Source organism: Mus caroli, chromosome 2 (assembly GCF_900094665.2).
Source record: "Mus caroli chromosome 2, CAROLI_EIJ_v1.1, whole genome shotgun sequence".
Classification (NCBI taxonomy): domain Eukaryota; kingdom Metazoa; phylum Chordata; class Mammalia; order Rodentia; family Muridae; genus Mus; species Mus caroli.
The window spans coordinates 114068797-114086608 of record NC_034571.1 but is presented as its reverse complement, the minus strand read 5'-3'; the positions used below and the strand labels follow the sequence as shown (position 1 = coordinate 114086608).

General features: G+C 43.6%; 1 protein-coding gene across 5 annotated transcripts in view; it reads left to right on the top strand.

Annotated features, from left to right (window-relative positions):
- Tp53bp1 (tumor protein p53 binding protein 1) overlaps positions 1 to 17812 on the top strand; it is a 93327-nt gene that overhangs the window by 59807 nt on the left and 15708 nt on the right. For 4 of the 5 annotated variants that reach the window (XM_029473427.1, XM_021156751.2, XM_029473434.1 and 1 more), the window contains 5 exons: positions 3039 to 3158; positions 3896 to 4099; positions 7947 to 8004; positions 10448 to 10540; positions 15502 to 15988. In XM_029473427.1, the coding sequence (XP_029329287.1) occupies positions 3039 to 3158; positions 3896 to 4099; positions 7947 to 8004; positions 10448 to 10540; positions 15502 to 15988 (962 nt within the window). The remainder of the gene's footprint in view (positions 1 to 3038; positions 3159 to 3895; positions 4100 to 7946; positions 8005 to 10447; positions 10541 to 15501; positions 15989 to 17812) is intronic. The other variant, XM_029473425.1, reaches the window with a different exon arrangement.

Genomic DNA, 17812 nt, shown 5'->3' with positions numbered 1-17812 from the left:
GAGAGAGAGAGAGAGAGAGAGAGAGAGAGAGAGAGAGAGAGAGAGAGAGTGTGTGTGAGACAGGTTCTCTCTGTAGCCCCCAAAGCAGCTCTGCTCTTGGCATCAGTTACAGATCTGTCCACCTGGCTTGTAGACTTTTTGTTGTTTTTAAAAAACAAAAACAGGGTCTCTTGTAGCCCAGCCTGGCTTGAACTTTATGTAGCTGAAGCTGGCACTGGACTTGTGGTCCTCCTGTCCCTACTTCCCAATGCTGACACCGCTGTGTGCATTGAGTAGTTCATGTGCCAGGCGAGCACTTGACCTCCGAGTTACAGCCCAGCCCTGACAGTTTGATTGATTTAAAGACAAAACCAAAAATGTGCTGAAGTATTAAAAACACTCAAGTTGTTCAAGAGAGGGAAAGAAGCCAGTCTAAATACCTCCACTGATGGTCTCTGGCCGCCACTGACAGTTTGGCAGCATCCTCACACGCCTGCCAGTGGAGGATGTCTCTAACAAGGTGGTACTGGAAAGCTTCTGCTCAGCTGACAACAGGCTCCTGCAGCTGACGATGGAAAAGCCTTAGCTACATTCTTTTTATTTTTGTTTTCCTTTTTGAGACAGAGTCTCATTATTTAGGTCTGGTTGGTCCATTACTTAACTCTGTAGCCCAGGCTAGCCTTGAACGTAGGACAGTCTTTCGCCTAAGCTTCCTGAGTGCTGGGATAACCGCACACCGTATCTTTTTAGTTAGATTGTAAGAAGTGGGCAATCCTTTCAAGTGTACATGAAGACCGTTGCTGCTTTCCAGCATAGCAGTCTAGGAGGGCTCTTCCTGGTATTGAATTTTTTAAGACAGAGCTTTTGAATTTCAGCCCAGCTATGCCTCACTAACCCTCTTCTGTTCTTAAGAGTGCTTTTCTCTTCTTTAATAAGTTGTCTCTGTTTCTGTCATTTATGAAATTCTTAGGAAAAGAATGAAAAACTTTAAGACTAATTGGAAAAATTTTTTAGAGTGGGTGTGGTGGCTCATATCCATAGCTAGCACTTGGGAAACAGAGACTGGAGGATCAGTGCGTGTGGAAAGTCATCTTGGGGTGTGGTGGCGCATGCCTTTAATCCCAGCACTCGGGAGGCAGAGGCAGGCAGATTTCTGAGTTCGAGGCCAGCCTGGTCTACAAAGTGAGTTCCAGGACAGCCAGGGCTACACAGAGAAACCCTGTCTCGAAAAACCAAAAAAAAAAAGGAAAGAAAGAAAGAAAGTCATCCTGATTTATGTACCGAATTACAGGCCAGGGTGGGCTGCCTTTGAGACCTAACCTCAACCCCCTCCTAATCATAAAGCGTTTTAAGTAATGAGTTCTGTGAATTTTTTAGTAGTGAGACCAATTTTTATACACAAGCATTTTGATAATTGGTGTTGTTTTCTTTTATCTTTTTATTATATCTTCATTGATATGCTGACATGCAATAGGGTAGCCTATGATAATCTAGTAAAGAAGAAAAGATTTGATAATTTAAAAGATGAGCTAAATATGAGAGAACTGAAATGTGTAAAATTGTAGTTAACTTAAAAGGATAAAATATGACAAGTGTTTTACAAAATTCAGTGATAATCTAACTGTATTAATGATGATTCAGATGGCTGGTAAGTACAGAGAAATGGAAAAACATTGGGAGGCCATTGAATATGAATGATTAGGAATAATTAAGAAAGACACTGGAAACAGTTAACTGCATGCTGACTGAAGAGTTAGGATTTACCTATTTTAGATTTATTTTATGTGTGTGAGTGTATGTATGTGCACCATGTGTGTACCTGGTACTCACTGAAGTCAGAGGTCATCAGATCCCTTAGAGCTGGGGTTATGGATGGCTATAAGCTACCATGTTTGTTCTTGGAATAAAATCTGAGTTCTCCGCAAGGTCCTCTTAACTGCTGAGCCATGCCTTTAGTCCAAAGAGTTAGGACTTTTTCTTGTATTGAAAACCTCAGAGGTTATTGACTAGAAGCCAGCTTTTCCATACCCATGTTATCTAACAGCTTCTCTGGTTACACTGTCCTAAGAAGTGGGGCTCGTGAAAGAGGCTGAGGGAATGGTTGGTAGGCTGTATAGTTGAAGGACAGGGACATTGAAGACTGGACAGAGGCCTGCAAAATGCTTCAACTCTCTATTAAGTTATATTGATGAAATCAGATGTTCGTAAACTATTTGTAATACGTTTTACCTAGTATTGTGCAAAGCAGTCTTGCACCAAGAAGCAACAACAGTTTCCACTAAGAAGATGCATACATGTTACGTGTGCATGTTCATTTGTCTGACTGCTTCTGCCCTTTATGTGCTGGGAGTGAAGGTGTGAGCTGCCACACCTGGCTAAAACGTACTTTCATGTCTTCAGAAATATGTAGTGTTTGTAGTAATTTAATAGCACCCAACTACATATGCACTCTTGGGACGCTCCTTCTTAGGAATTCGCCAGGGGGCAGAAGCTGCGTGCTGCCACTCTGCTCACCATCTAGAATGTGTGCTGCTCAGCACAGCAGAAGGAAAGCCTCCGATTGGCTGTTAGAATCCGTGACCAGTTTGCAGTCCTTTTTGACCTATGAGATTCTTTGTCACCTTCCAGAGAGGACCATATGTCAGGCTTTGCTTTGGAAGTCTAGGAGAACGCAGTGCTGGGCAGCACTTCCCAAATGATGCCTGTCTAGACACAGCAGTGTCCAGCTCTGTGTTGCTAGGTGTATCTACATGCAGCATTTTGGAAGCAGATGATGACCTAGCGTTGCTCAGTTCTCTTTCCTTTTGTGCCTCTGGTGGTGTCCTTTTTATCAGTGCTGCTATTGATGGCTAAGACCTGCTATCTTTCTAGCAGCAGGGACCTGGTTTGGATGGCTGTGAAGCTGATAGGACTAAGAAACTGGGAAAGGAGCAACTGAGTTGTTGGTTTTTTTTTTTTTTTTTTTTTGTAGTTTCTCATTTTTATGTAATGTACACTTCTATGTGGTTTGTGTTTTTTTTTCAATTGTGTTTTCATTTTTGTTTGTTTGTTTATTTCAGAAACTCCATTTCATTTCACTTTGCCTAAAGAAGGTGATATTATCCCACCATTGACTGGCGCAACCCCACCTCTTATTGGGCACCTAAAATTGGAGCCCAAGAGACATAGTACTCCTATTGGTGAGTGATTAAAAACAAAGATATTTAAGGCATTAAAATAAAAACTACCTAAAGCCCTTCTAAGATACCATTCTTCATGCAAGTGGTACTTCTCTGTCTGAGGAGTTGGCCTGACTGAGAGGGCTGATGTTTGGTGTGGAGGAGCAGGGTCTGACCTCACTGCCAAGAGATGAGAGGAGGTGAGATGATGGAGAGAGAAGGTGGAGGGAAGGAGGGAAGAGCGTCAAGTCTGTCTTATCACTGGTTGAACTGGAACTATGCTGGGATATGCAACTGTTTTGCAAGAAGAGACAGGAGTATGGAAAAGTGCTGTGCTCAGTGTGCTTGCCTGATCAGGCTGCGGCTGCATAGGGCAAGAAAACTTAGGTCCTCCGTCCTTGGAGCAGCGGGTGGATGTCTACATTAACCTATTTGTTTTCTCCAGTCAGTGCTGGGAGGTAACAGTCATGCCGCCTGGAGTCTCCTGTTTCCTATGCCTGATGCTGGCAGATGTGGGTTGGCTGAGGGCTCATGCAGCATCCTTTGTCCAGATGCAGAAGTGGAACTGAATCCTCTTAAGACCAGGTGTCAATACTAGTTGGTAGTTGTTGATACTTATAACAGGATCTATCCTAGGGACCCTCTTTAATCTTGCAGAGTGGTGGAGCCAGACAGCAAATTGATCATTTCAAGTTGCTGTTTTTCATGTTTGTATTTTAGTGTTCTTTCTTTCTTCCTCCTTGCCCCCTTTCTTTCAGGGATTAGCAACTATCCAGAAAGCACCATAGCAACCAGTGATGTCACATCTGAAAGCATGGTGGAGATCAATGATCCGCTACTTGGGAATGAAAAAGGGGATTCTGAGTCTGCCCCAGAAATGGATGGGAAACTGTCTCTGAAAATGAAACTGGTTAGTCCTGAGACAGAGGCCAGTGAAGAATCTTTGCAATTTAGCCTGGAAAGTAAGTTTTATGTTTGTATTTGGTAATTAGTTACTCCAGATTATCCACGTCAGGGGGGTTACAAATGACTGTGGATGCAACACCTCTGTGGCACCCGCACGAACGAGTACATATCCTACCCCCATACACATAATTTAAATAAAAGAGTCTAGAGTAGAAAATGTAGAATTTACACTATAAACTTAGGTGGACACTTTTCCAGGTAAACGCAAGATGTTTGGTTAGAATAAAAATAAGATGTCAGATGCCCTGGAACTGGAGTTGCAGATGGTTGTGTGTTGCCATGTGGGTGCTGGAATCAAATCTGGGTCCTGGGAAGGAATAGGTGCTCTTAATTGCGGAAACTCTCCAGGCACCCCTTCCAGCCCCGGAATAAATAATTTTTACAAAATTGCAGCTTCAGGTGGTAGAAGCTGAGGTACAGTAGGATAAGTCAGACAGTGCTAGTTTGAAGAGTATGGGCTGGTGCCTAGCAACGTGAGGCCTTAGTGTGGACCAGAGCGAGGACACTCTGCTCATGGATCTCATCCTTGTGCTGTTTGCTCAAGGCTGCCAACTGTCTGAAGTCTTCTCTCTGGTGTAAGCTGAAGCCTCGTGTCTTGGTGTTGGAGCTCACTGAGAAGCTGGTTCTGGACATGGAGTCACCCCCTCCTCTCGAGCAGATCCACGCATGTTTGTTATTGTCTTCCAAAACTCCCTGTCCTACTTGGGAGGCAGAGGCAGGCAGATCTTTGAGTTTAAGGTCAACCTGGTCTACAGAGTTTCAGGACAGCCAGGGCTACATAGAGCGACCCTTTCTCAAAGCAAACAAACAAACAAGCAAAACCCAAAAAACCCTGTCCTGGGGCAGGCTGGCATCCTAAGTATGTAAAAGGGAGAGAACATTAGACAGTTAAGGGTGTTACAGACATTGCAGCCTTAGAAATAGCTGGAAGGTGAGGTTACCATTGCTCATCCCATCATCAAAGTCCTGCAGTGGGAAAGAAGAAGCAAGTTTGTCATGGAGAGAGCATTGTGCTCTGTCGGGGTGGTCTCAGTGGATGCCTTAGTCAGCTGCTTCAGTGGGGCTCTCCCAGTTTATGTCTGCTGGGTGTGTTCTGTACCTGACTGGATGGTGTTTTTCTATCTGCTGCTAGTCACTGTTTCTTTTTATTTTTCTTGCTGTATACTTAGTAAACTCACTCATTTGAAACTGAAGATGTGGCTGTTATAGATCAGTCCCCAGACCAGATGGAACACAGGGCTTATTTATTTGAACCTAGAATGTCAATGGGAATGACAATATTACATAATTTCACCCTTATTGTTATTTTGGGAAGAAATAAGAGCTTACCCAGAGAGAGTCTGAGAAAGGGGCTGGTGTTGGCCTATAACACCTCAGGTTCTCAGCACAAAGGAGACTTACTTCCCCCAGAGAGACAATGGACATGTAATAAGAGACAAAGGATGGGGCGAAGAGAAGAGGAAGGAATGTTTGTCTCCATGGCGACAAAGGACTGCCTCTGGATAGAGAGGAGACAGACTGGCCCTTAGGCAAGTGGTGGTCTATAAAAGTAAAAGGAGAAACCCCTTGTCAGGATACGGTGTTTAATTTTAACTGGGCATGTTAGGTGAGCCAAAGAGGGTTTTTGATTTCTGGACTTCAATATTTTAATAGCCGGACCTTAGTAGTCGGCCTCAGGAGGAGGAGGTAGCCAGATTAGGGAGTAGATCTTGGTGGCTAGCTTTAGGAGTAGAATCTAATGGTTTTTAGCATGGAAGGGAGGATAGGGGAGAAGGGCGTGGCCAGAGCCATGGTTGCCATGCGTGGACTGGCTAGGGTGTCTTCAATATGCTGATGGTGGTAGTTGGGAGTCTGGAATAGGAGGACCTCAAATTCAAGGCCATCCTGAGCTGAGAAAATGGAGGTTGGAGGGGGAGAGAGGTGAGGGTCATGTTAGCACTGAACTCAACTTGACCTTTAGATGGAAATTGTACCTGAGAGACGAGAAGGAGCCAAACTAAGGTCTATTAGTCACAGTGATACATAGTACTCCCCTCTCCTTTGTTTGTTTGTTTGTTTTTCTACTAGGAAGGTAATATCAGTCTCTGGGGCTTATAAATTCATTGACTTAATTTCACTCTCACAGCCGTTTACCCCTACTACCGTTTCCCATGGTATTTTAATACCCCTAGGCTGGCTGACGAAGCTCAGGTCCAGCCACCTTTCTTTTCCTGAACAGGAGGGCTCTAGCTACCGAACTCTGCTGCTTCCTTGATAGGTGGTTGAGCATATGTTGAGTCTTGAGTACTTTGTGAATATCTGAAACACTTAAGAGCTGTGTTTTTCTGAGACTGGAATAAATTGCAGATGAAATGAACACAATTTAATCCCTTGACACTTAGTGATACGGTTATGAAAATACTGTGTTCCTCTTAGCTTTGCACTTACAGTATTGTTGCTGACTCTTCTGTGGGAAGTGTCCTTTCAAATATCTGTCCTTAAAACATTTTTTAAAGTGAATTTATGTGTATGAGTTTTACGTGTGTGTATGTGTGTGTGTGTAATGTTTATGCCTAGAACCTATGAAGTTCAGAAGAACCCTTTAGGGCTGGAGTTACAGATGGTTGTGAGCCACCATGTGGGTGCTGGGAACTGACTGAACCCAGGTTATCCCCAAGAGCAACAAGTTGGGTAAAGCCCTTTGGCAAGGCCTTGGGTGCCTTCTACATGTGAGTTTTCTAAAATGAATCATTTATATATTAATTTATATATTAACTTAACATATTTTCCTATGTTTATTTATTTTGACATAGTTTCTTTATATGGCTCAGGCTGTTCTACAATTATTGTGTAGCACAGATTAGCCTTGAACTTAAGCGTCCCAAAATGTTGATATTACAGGGGTGTGTTCTACTTCACCTGGCTTGTCATGTAGTTTATTCAGGTTTTTTGTTTGTTTCTTTTTTTTTTTTTTTTAAGATTTATTTATTTATTATATGTAAGTACACTGTAGCTGTCTTCAGACACTCCAGAAGAGGGCGCCAGATCTCGTTATGGATGGTTGTGAGCCACCATGTGGTTGCTGGGATTTGAACTCTGGACCTTCGGAAGAGCAGTCGGGTGCTCTTACCCACTGAGCCATCTCACCAGCCCTGTTTCTTTTTTTAATAAAGTGTTAGCTCAACATTGTGATGCACACCTTTAATCCCAGCACTTGGGAAGCGGAGGCAGGTGGGTCTCTGGGACTTTGAGACCAACCTGGCCTACATAGACCCTGTCTCAAAAAAAGGTTTTTTTTTAGTTTATAAATATTTTTTAAGAGGTTGATTTATGTACTTTATGTATATGAGTGTTTTGTCTGCGTGTACATTTGCACACTAGAAGAGGGCATCAGATCCGATGGGGCTACAGTTACAGATGGTTGTGAGCTACCATGTGGGTGCTGGGAATTGAACCCAGGACCTCTACAAGAGCAGGCAGTACTATTAACTGCTGAGCCATCTCAACTTTCCCTAACCCCACCATTTTTAGGTTTTCTCTTGTATTTTCTCATGTGAATTTTAAATTTCTTGTATGGGAAGGTGAGTCATAATTCAGATGGTTCAGTTTTCACTGACATATTATAGATTGCAGTTCTGGCGAAGTACATACGTTTTCTATAGGAAATCTGAAATGAAATAAAACGGTCGAGATGAGACAGCCTGTGCTGCTGTGCATGTTTATTCTGTTGGCCTTTAGCTCTCCTTGTTTCCTTGTTTGTATTTCTGTTGTTGCTGGTGTGGCAAGCAGGCAGAGGCATTTAGACTCTGGGTGACTGATGTCTGCTTCTCTTTCCTTTCTCTCACTGCTTTTGTTTTTGTTCAGAGCCTTCAACTGCTGAGAGAAAAAATGGATCTACTGCCATTGCAGAGCCTGTTGCCAGGTAACCAGGGCTTGTTGTTATTTAGAGAAGTTTAATGCAAAGGTGCTGCTTAAAGAGAGGAACACACTAAAACACTCAAAGCCCAGCAAATTCAGCAGTGTTTTGAATTACAGGCTTCCTCCCCCGTAATTTTAAATCTAACAAACGATTGTTGTTCTTACTGTTAGAATACCTGCTAGTTTTCCCGCCTTTCAAGTTCTTACTGTTAGAATAAGTACTTGTTTTCCCACCATTCAAGCCTTTTCTTTTTCTGTTGATGACCAAGGTGGGGAAAGGTGTCCTGGGCTTTGTGCTCAGCCACAGCCTCAGGACATTCTGCCTTTTCTTGCCAAATTTCTTGCCAACTGCTATGCTGAGCTGTTTTTGCTTTGCCAGGAATGCTGCAAAGCCTTGAGTGAAGTATGCTGGGATATGAGGTTTTAGTGCTGAGGCTCTGCCATCTGGCGGTTGGGAGAATAGGCTTCTTGGTTTCTGGTGTGAGTCATCCCAGTGGGAAAACCCAAGCCAGCAGTTGGTGACATACAGGTGATGGCTCTAAGGCCAGCACAGGCAGGCACTGTGAGTAAAGCCAATTGGATGTGAGAGTGTGCAGGGCTGAAGATGGCAGACACACCAGTGCTCCATTCACAGTTCTTTGTCTCTGCCAGTGGCTGTCAATTTTTAGTGAGCTAGCTGGGCTAGAGCCCAGTTGTCATGCTTGCCTAAGTGAGGACTGTCATTCAGTCCCTACTATGACAAATAAGTGATGCTTTAAAAAGAAAGGATTCAAGCTTATTATTGCCAAATCTTTAAAAATTTGAAGAGAATTTTAAAAAACGTAAAGTGCCTACTGACTATAAATGACCCTCTTTTTGGGCTTCTGAACTGTTGAGGGGGAGAATATAGGGAGGGAAGATGAGGAAAAAGTAAAGGATGGCAGGTTATGGGAAAAGATGGAAGTCATTGGTATTGCCATGAAGCAGTTCTTTTTAAATTTAAAAATCTATGCTTAAGACTTCTGTTAATTTTTTTGACCATTGGGTTCATATTAAGAAGTTATTGAAAGAGGATGGAGACTTGGCTCAGTGGCTAAGAGCACTGGATGTTCTTCAGAGGATCTGGGTTCAGTTACCAGAACCCACATGGCAGGCAGCTCACAGCTATCTGTAACTCCCGTCCCAGAGGTCTGATGGCTTCTTCTGGCCTCTTTGAGTTTCAGGCATTTGTGTGGTACAGAGACATACATACAGGCAAAACACCTGCATACCTGAAAAGATAAAATTAAAAACAAACTATTAGTAAAATAAGACATTTCAAATGAGATTTGTATTGTAAATGGTTGCTACACCCTCTGCATTTAGGTGAAGTATTGAGTGTCCATGAAAGACCCCTGGACTCTGTTCAGAGCACTTGATACCATCTTAGTTTTTTAGTCATTTTACTGTGGGAAGACAACAGTAGAGAGTAGTGTAATATGGACAACCATATTGTAAGTGGCCAGTCCTCTTTGATTATAAAATCGTGGAGTTCCCCTCCTTCCACTAGTGGGTTATTTTGAAGGAGCTTCTATTTCATACCATTTTATGTAACTATTTCAAGCCGTAAAAGATAAAGACTTTGTTTTAAATTAAGCAGTTGTTACTATACTTTTGACAATAGTGATTTTTTTTAAAGATTTACTTATTTATTTACTTATTGTATGTAAGTACGCTGTAGCTGTCTTCAGACACACCAGAAGAGGGCGTCAGATGTCATTATAGATGGTTGTGAGCCACCATGTGGTTGCTGGGAATTGAACTCAGGACCATTGGAAGAGCAAGCAGTCTTAACAACTGAGCCATCTCTCCAGCCCCAGTAGTGATTTCTTAATGCTATCAAGTATTTGGTGTTATCAAGATCCCAAATCTAAAACCCCATTCAATTCATATATTTAGTTTGGTTTGCTTTTAAATCAAAATCCCTCTTTTTTCTCCTCTTCCAAGTTATCTTCTAAAGGGACTAGATTGTTCGTCTTATTTATTTCTGATTTTTTTCTCTTTATATCCTTTTCGTCTTTAGAGTCTCTCCAGTGACCTCACTGAAGGTTTTTTCTGTGTGTTTTGCCTGCATCTGTGTGCCTGTACCACACATGTGCCTGGTGCCATGGAGGCCAGAAGAGGGTGTCACACACTCTGGAACTGGAGTTACAGATGGTTCTGAGTTGTCTGTCACATGGGTGCTGGGAATGGAACCTAGGTCCTTTGGAAGAGCAGCCAGTGCTCGTAACTGCAGAGATAGCTCTTTAGTTCCTATACTGAGAGATTTTTATTGTGCTAATTTGAAACATATCAAAGAGTTGGCTTTTGGGGTTTATGTAGGTTGGCGTTTGGGATGCCAAGGAACTCTATGTCTAAATAGAGTGATCTCCAGAGATACTTTACCATTTGAAATTTACAAGATGCATTGCTTTAATGTATTATGTTAGTCTCCAGAAGCCGGTGCCCGTGTTTGGCTGCATCTATGAAGCCCAGCAAGAGAAGGAGGCTCAAAGTGAGGCTCCTCCCTCTGCACCTGCCAGGTAAACATTTTGCTTTTCTTTTTGGGGGATAAGGTTTCATGATGTAGCCCTGGCTGGCCTTGAACTTACAGAGCTCCACCTGCCTCTGCCTCCTGAGTGCTGTGATTAAAGGCTTGTGCCATACTGTGTGGTGTATTTTCTGCAGCATTGATTCATTGCATGGCTGATTCCATTTCATGGTATTGATTGGCACTGTTGTGTGCAGTTGGCTGTTTATGTATTTTACTTGCTATGCTGTTAGGGGTTGTTTTGCCCAGGCTTGCCCTAGCTTCTGGGCTTAAGCATTGCTCGTGTGTTAGCTTCCTGAGCAAGTGGGACCACAGCTGCATGACTTTGTTTGTTTAGTTTTATCGAGATAATATTTTTCTGTGTAGCCCTGGCTATCCTGGAACTTGCTCTGTAGACCGGGTTGGCCTTGAACTCATATATCTGAAAGGCATCATATCTGGTTATTTATTTATTTGTTTGTTTTTTATATTTATTTTTAAAGATAAATATTCTTTTGTAATTTTACATTACAAAAATTTACTTTCATTACAACTGAATTTGTAATGTAAAATGAATTTTGTAATTCATTTGTAATGTGTTTGTTCTTTTGTGTGTGTGTATGTGTGAGAGGCTGCAGTGTGCTCTCCATCCACTAGAGCAGTATGCACCCATAACCCAGTCCTCCGCCCTCCGCCCTCCGCCCCTGTTGTTTCTTTGGTCCTCCTCCAGTCTTTCAGTGTCTCTCACTGAGTCTGGAGCTACTCACGTTCCCACCATTTCCCTACAAGCACAGAGATTACTAACACAGGCTTGTTAACCAAACCTAAGTGTTCACAACTACAACTTTAGTATTGATCATTTGTCAAGTGCTCCTAGGAGAATGAGAAGTACCAAATTCCTGATGTTTGGTAGTAATCTGCTAACCCTGCCAATATTGTAATGAGTCACTGTCACCCCACCCCCACCCCACCCAGAAATTTTTGAGTCGTGGTCTCACTCTGGCCCTGGCCTAGCCTGGAACTCACTCACTATGTAGATTATGCTGACCTCAAACTCAGACAGATCTACCTCATTCTTCTGGGATTGAAGGAGTGCTCCACCAGTGCCCATCACTTTTGGTCTTTTTTTTGGTTTTGGTTTTATGTTTTTTTGAGACAGGGTTATCCCTGGCTGTCCTGGAACTGACTTTGTAGACCAAGCTGGCCTTGAACTCAGAAATCCGACTCCGGAGTGCTGGGATTAAAGGCGTGTGCCACCACGCCCGGCTCACTTTTGGTCTTTAAAGAATAACAGTTCTGATTAATTCTTTAGAGACAGGGTTGGGATTGGTGAGGGGGAAATCTTAATATCCGTTTAGTCTTTTAGAAAAAAAAATTCTCAAACAAAACATAACTTTGCTTTAGAAATAAAGTTACATTCACAGCCTCTACCCTGAATAAATAGTTTCTGGGGTGTTTTAGTTTTTGGACCACAATAAGTAGGCTGGGTACAAGTGCACTTAGAGTTGACAGTGTCAGGACAACTGTTCCTTCATCATGTGATGGCGTCCCAGAGCTCTCGCCTCTCAGTGCAGCTCTGGACTGTTGGGCTTTATGAGGTTTGCAGGCTCAGATTCATTCTGTGGTGTGGAGTAAATGTACAAGCTTGTATAAGGATGGAAAACAGTAGCAGTCTTGACATTAGCATTTGAGTCCTGGCAGCCTGCATGGCAGCTTGTTTGCTTGTGTGTTGACTTAAAGCTTAAGATGAATCTGGAGGTGGGTTGTTTCATTATTGCTTTGTTTTGAGCAGCTGGGAGTGCTTATGTGTCTGCTGAGCTCAGCACTTTGACACTTTATGATAATTCATAGCTCATGAAGATTTAACTGCTATCCATGGGTTTCCTTGTAGTGTGTTCTGTCCTTGTTTTTAGTGACCCGAGCATTCAGCCAATGTTCCTGACAAATAGGACATGCTCCAACAGCTAAGATGCTCCTTTTAGGTGGAAGGCTGTTCAAGCCCATTGCCTGTTAGAGCTGAGTGCAGACACCTGCAGAACTCACCGCCCAAACAGGGCGAACCCTAACAGACTCTGTGCCCACCTAGGCGACTTAGCTTTGTTTTTCTCTGGCCAAACACGGGGCAATCGCCATGATTTCTAAGCTCCTTGGATCTGTTCTTCAGGGCCAGGACATTGTAGACTCAAAATGGACTTCTGTTTGCTTGTTTGTTTTAGAAAGCCTTAGTCTGTAGCTCAGACAGACCTAGAATTCAGCTGGGACACCCAAGGCAGGCCTTGAGGTTCTGCAATCCTCCTGCCTCAGAATTCCTAAGGGCTGGGATTGCAGGTGTGATTACCTGGTCATTTATTTCACTTTTTTTCTGTCTATTTACATTTGACATAGCCTTGAAATGCATTCATTTATGTTTATTTAATATGGTAGTAGCGTACTGATTTTGTAGTTTATTGATTTATGGAATATCCATTCTTTTGTTCAAAGTGCAAATATTAAGCACCTTTGTCACAGTTAACTTTAGATACCAACTTGATACAAACTTAAGGTCACCTGGAAAGGGGAACCTCAACTCAAGAATTGCTGAGATTAGGTTGGTCTGTGGCAATGCCTATGAGGCATTTTCTTGATTGTAATTGATGGAGGAGGGCCTGTGGGTGGTAACATTTCTAGGCAGGTGGGCCTGGGCTGTATAAAAAAGGTGGCTTAGGCAACCCAGAGGAAGCAAGCCAACAGCGTTCCTCCAAGGTCTGCCGTTAGTTCCTGCCCTGGCTTTCTTGTCAGTGGACTGTAACCCGTAAGCCAAACAAACCCCTTCCTCCCCAAGTTGCTTTTGATCATATCATAGCAATAGAAACCAAACTAAGGTAACTTCCATTCTATCAAGCTTTATGTTAAGCATTTCAGGTAGAAAGATAAGGCAGATTTGTTGTAACCTGCTTAGAGCTAGTCTGCATTTCTTACTCTAGAGAACTCTTAGCATGTAAAGCCTCCAGTCAGTTTGGAAGCTATATATGTTTGGCTTAGAGGCAATACCTACTTAATGCTTCTATGATAAATAAGTCAGAAGAGGGGATCTCAGCTGAGGAACTGCCTCCATTAGATGGCCTTTAGGCAAGTTTGTGATTCGCTGTGGAAGGGCCCAGCTCACAGTGGGTGGCGTAAGAAACCAGGCTGAGAAAGCCAAGGGGAGCAAGTACTAAGCAGCACCCCTTCTCAGGTCTTTGCTTCGGTTTCTGCTACAGTCCCTGCCCTGTCTGCCCTTGATGGACTGTAATTTGTAGGCCAGATCAACCCTTTCCTCCCAAGTTGTCTCTCTCTTTTTTTTTTCTTTTGAAATTTTTTTTTTAAAGATTTGAGTACATTTTTGCTGTCTTCAGACACCCTAGAAGAGGGCATCAGATCCCATTGCAAATGGTTGTGAGCCACCATGTGGTTGCTGGGAATTGAACTCAGGACCTCTGGAAGAGCAGTCAGTGCTCTTAACCGCCGAGCCATCTCTCCAGCCCATCAAATTGTCTTTAGTCATGGTTTTTATCACAGCAATAGAAACCCAATTAAAACACACTGGTTCTTAGTTCCCACAAATGGGAAATTAATGAGCAGCTGGGGCCATATCTTAAGTGATGTCTTATGGTTTTTCTGAGGTATTTAGGTATCGATATAACCAGGAAGCTCAGCCCTGACACACTGGACACACGCTGTGATCACCAAATGGCCTTTTGGCCTGGAAAGTCCTTCGCTGCAACTTTCTTCCTTGAAGATTATATGTCTCCTCCTCCTAAATTACTGTTCAGGTGGGAGCAGACCACATGCATAGTGTCGGGGTCAGTCAAGAAGGTTAGCGAGTTCGTCAAACCAAACGAGACACATCAGTGTGACCGGCTTCTTGTTCTTTTCTCTTCTTTTTTCTTTCTGTTTCTCCTCTTTTTTTTTCTTTTTCTTTTGGAGACAGAGTCTCACTTTCTACCCCTGGCTGTCTTGGAATTCACAATGTAGACCAGACTGGGCTGGCACTCACAGTGGTTGGCCTGCCTCTGCATCCTGAGTGCAGCAGTCAAGCTTTGGAAGTGGATTGCTGAGCTGCCTTGGATGGCTCGGGGTTTATAGGGTTTACCTCTTGTTACTGACCTCGTTGCTGTGTGTGCTGTTGGAGTTGTCTTAGTCCATTGAGTGCGCTGATGTGTTGCTGAGGACAGAGCCCAAGCCACGAGGAGGGGTTAATTAGCTCACTGCTGTGCTCGAGGATTAAGGGTGATGACTGTCTTGTCTTTGTTGTTTTTTTTTTTCTTTTTCTTTTTTCCAAAGCAGGGTTTCTCTGTGTAGCCCTGGCTGTCCTGTAACTCACTCTGTAGACCAGGCTAGCCTGGAATTCAAGAGATCCACCTGCTTCTGCCTCCTGAGTGCTGGTATCAAAGGCATGCACCACCACGGCCTGGCCAGTGAAGACTTTCTTAATGGTGGATTCCCAAGTCAATGTAGGCCATCACATTTAAGAGAGAGAATATGTGTGGCTTTCTTTTGAGACAGGCTCTCAATATACATATTGAGATATATTCTGGGTGGCCTGGAATTCTCTAGTGACCCAGGCTGGCCTCAAACTCCTAGAGATCTACTTGCTTTTGCCTCCTGAGTGCTGGGATTAAGGTGTGCACCATCACACCTCACAGATCTTTTTTATGAAGCTACCAGTATTTATTCATAAATGCCCTACCCCAGTGACCTTGTTAGATCTTAATTACTTCCCAAAGGCACAATACTGTACACAATTGGATCTAGCTTTTATCCTTTTGATATCACAACGGGGATTATTTTATTTTTATTATGTTTTGAGACAGTTTTGCTTTATAGCTTTAGTTGTCCTTGAATCCATGCTCTCCAGCCTCCTGTAAACTAGGATTATAGATATGTTCCACCACACTGCCTTATAGGAATAAGCTGCATTCAAACCATGACACGTGGTGTCTTTATCATTTTCAGGGCGAATTTGCTCCATTTTCCAAGTGCTCAAGAAGAAGACAAAGAAAGACCGGATGTTACCCCAAAGCTCAGGCAGAGTGAACAGCCTGTGAAGCCTGTTGGGCCTGTCATGGACGATGCTGCTTCTGAGGACTCTGCCTCTTCTGTTTCGCAGCAGAGGGTCTCACAGGGGTGCTTCAGTCCTGGAGAGGAAGTGATGGAAACAGACCTGCTGGAAGGGCTGGGTGCTAACCAGGACAGACCTAGTAAGATGTTGATGGAAAGGCCCACCCAGAGTAACATCGGGATCCAGACCGTGGACCATTCCCTGTGTGCCCCAGAAACTGTCTCGGCAGCAACGCAGACTGTGAAGAGTGTGTGTGAGCAGGGGACCAGTACAGCGGAGCAGAACTCTGGGAAACAAGATGCCACTGTGCAGACTGAGAGGGGGAGTGGAGAGAAACCTGCCAGTGCTCCTGTGGACGACACAGAGTCCCTCCACAGCCAGGTGGGGGCAGCTTGGGTGCCTCAGGGCCCGCTACAGACTGCAGTCTCTGAGGGTTCAGTGCTTCTCATAACAATCGTATGTTTTTAGTGGTGTGCGTGCCCATGCCACTTGGGGCTTGTGTGTGAAAGTCGGAAGACAACTTCAGGTGCTAGTCCTCAGATAGTTTCCTTTGTTTGTTTGTTTGTTTCTTTGAAACAGGACCTCTCATTGGTCAGAAACTTCCCCAGATAGGCCAGGCTAGCTGACCTCTGACTTTGGGGTCATGTTTCTTCCCATCTCACCATTGTTGGGAGTAGATCTACCACTGTACTCAGCTCTGTACTTGGTTCTGGCAGTCTGAACTTGTCTTAATGCTTTACTGACTAAATGAGTGAGCCATCTCCCCACCTCCAATGACATTTGTTTTTGTTTTTGTTAGTCTTTTTTGTTTGTTTGTTTTTATCTTGTTTTTTTGACACAGAGTTGGTCTCACTTGGTTGGCCTGAACTCAGAAAGATACTTCTGACTCTATTGATTGTTATGGGTGTTATTTTAGCTACCACTTTTGATAGATATTACTACGATACTATGCAGCGTGAGAGAATGTGTTTTAGAGCTAGTTTCTCCTGCTGAGAAAGGTGCTAGGGGCTGGAGAGCTGGCTCAGTGTGCTAAGAGCCCTGCTGTTGTTCTAGAGGATCTGAGTTAGTTCTCAGCATCCATGCTGGGCAGCTCACTTCTGTCTGCAACTCCAGCTGGCCTCTGAATGACATATGCTCGACATTGATGTATGCACATAAATAAAATGAATCTTAAAACAGGTGCCAGGAAAACCAGCTGGTGGAGGGGCAAAGAGTGTTGGGGAAAGTTCTGGAAAGTGGAGTGTGCAGAACTTGAAACTGGTGTGGTCTTTTAAAGGACGTTAGAGAGAAACGTTGATGGGGTTTTTCTGAGTATCAGAGCTTTTAAAAAAATCTCTCTGCAATAGCTTGGACTCAGGCCAGTGCTTGGTGAAAGTCCAAGCTGCCACTCTCAGGCTCCCTAAACTTGTGTGTGAAGTATATATGGAACTAGGTTTTCTGTGTCGGGAAAATGGCTTTCCCCACCCAGTAATAATGGACTATTCAAGTTATTTAACTTTGGAGATTGTTCTCACAAGTAGCATAGATTATCTGCTTCCTTCTGACTCTTGTCGCACTTTATCAGATAAGTCTGTCCCTTGAAGGGTTCACTTTAATGGGCAGAAACTGTTTAGATCCTAGGATGCAAGATGGACCCACTAGTGGGGAACAGTCAGGCTGCACAAGTCGCTTGAGGCTGTCACGGTTCTGGTACAGGATGATTGACATGCAGTAGCTGTGCTCTAGCCTCATTAAACAGAGTTGGATATATGGAAACAGTTGGAAGAGTTGGGTTACGGTCCATGTTTTAAATTTGATGTCTCTGTTTTACTCCATACCTAAAGTCAGAGTTAGAATTGTTCGGTTATATCATTGAAGGCTTTGGGTAAATTACTACCTGCTCCTCCATAGAGAGCAGAGCCAGTGGGATGAGGATGGGCGACCGCGCTGAGCTGTGCTAGAGGTGTTACAGCAGACAGACCAGATGCTGGCAAGTGTTAGCTACCAGCAAGTCCTAAGTAGGAAACACTGGTGGGTTTTAAGAAGCCAATGATTAGGGCTACTCAGCAAATAGGGCTTGGAAATCTAGTTTGCAGACAGTCCTTATCAAAATTATCCAAACCTGACTAGAGCATAATCTTGGGGCCCATTTGGCAATAGAAATTGTGAACATAAGTGCTCAGTGCTCAAACGTGAGGGCTAGAGTTCTGTACCCTAGAGCCCCCG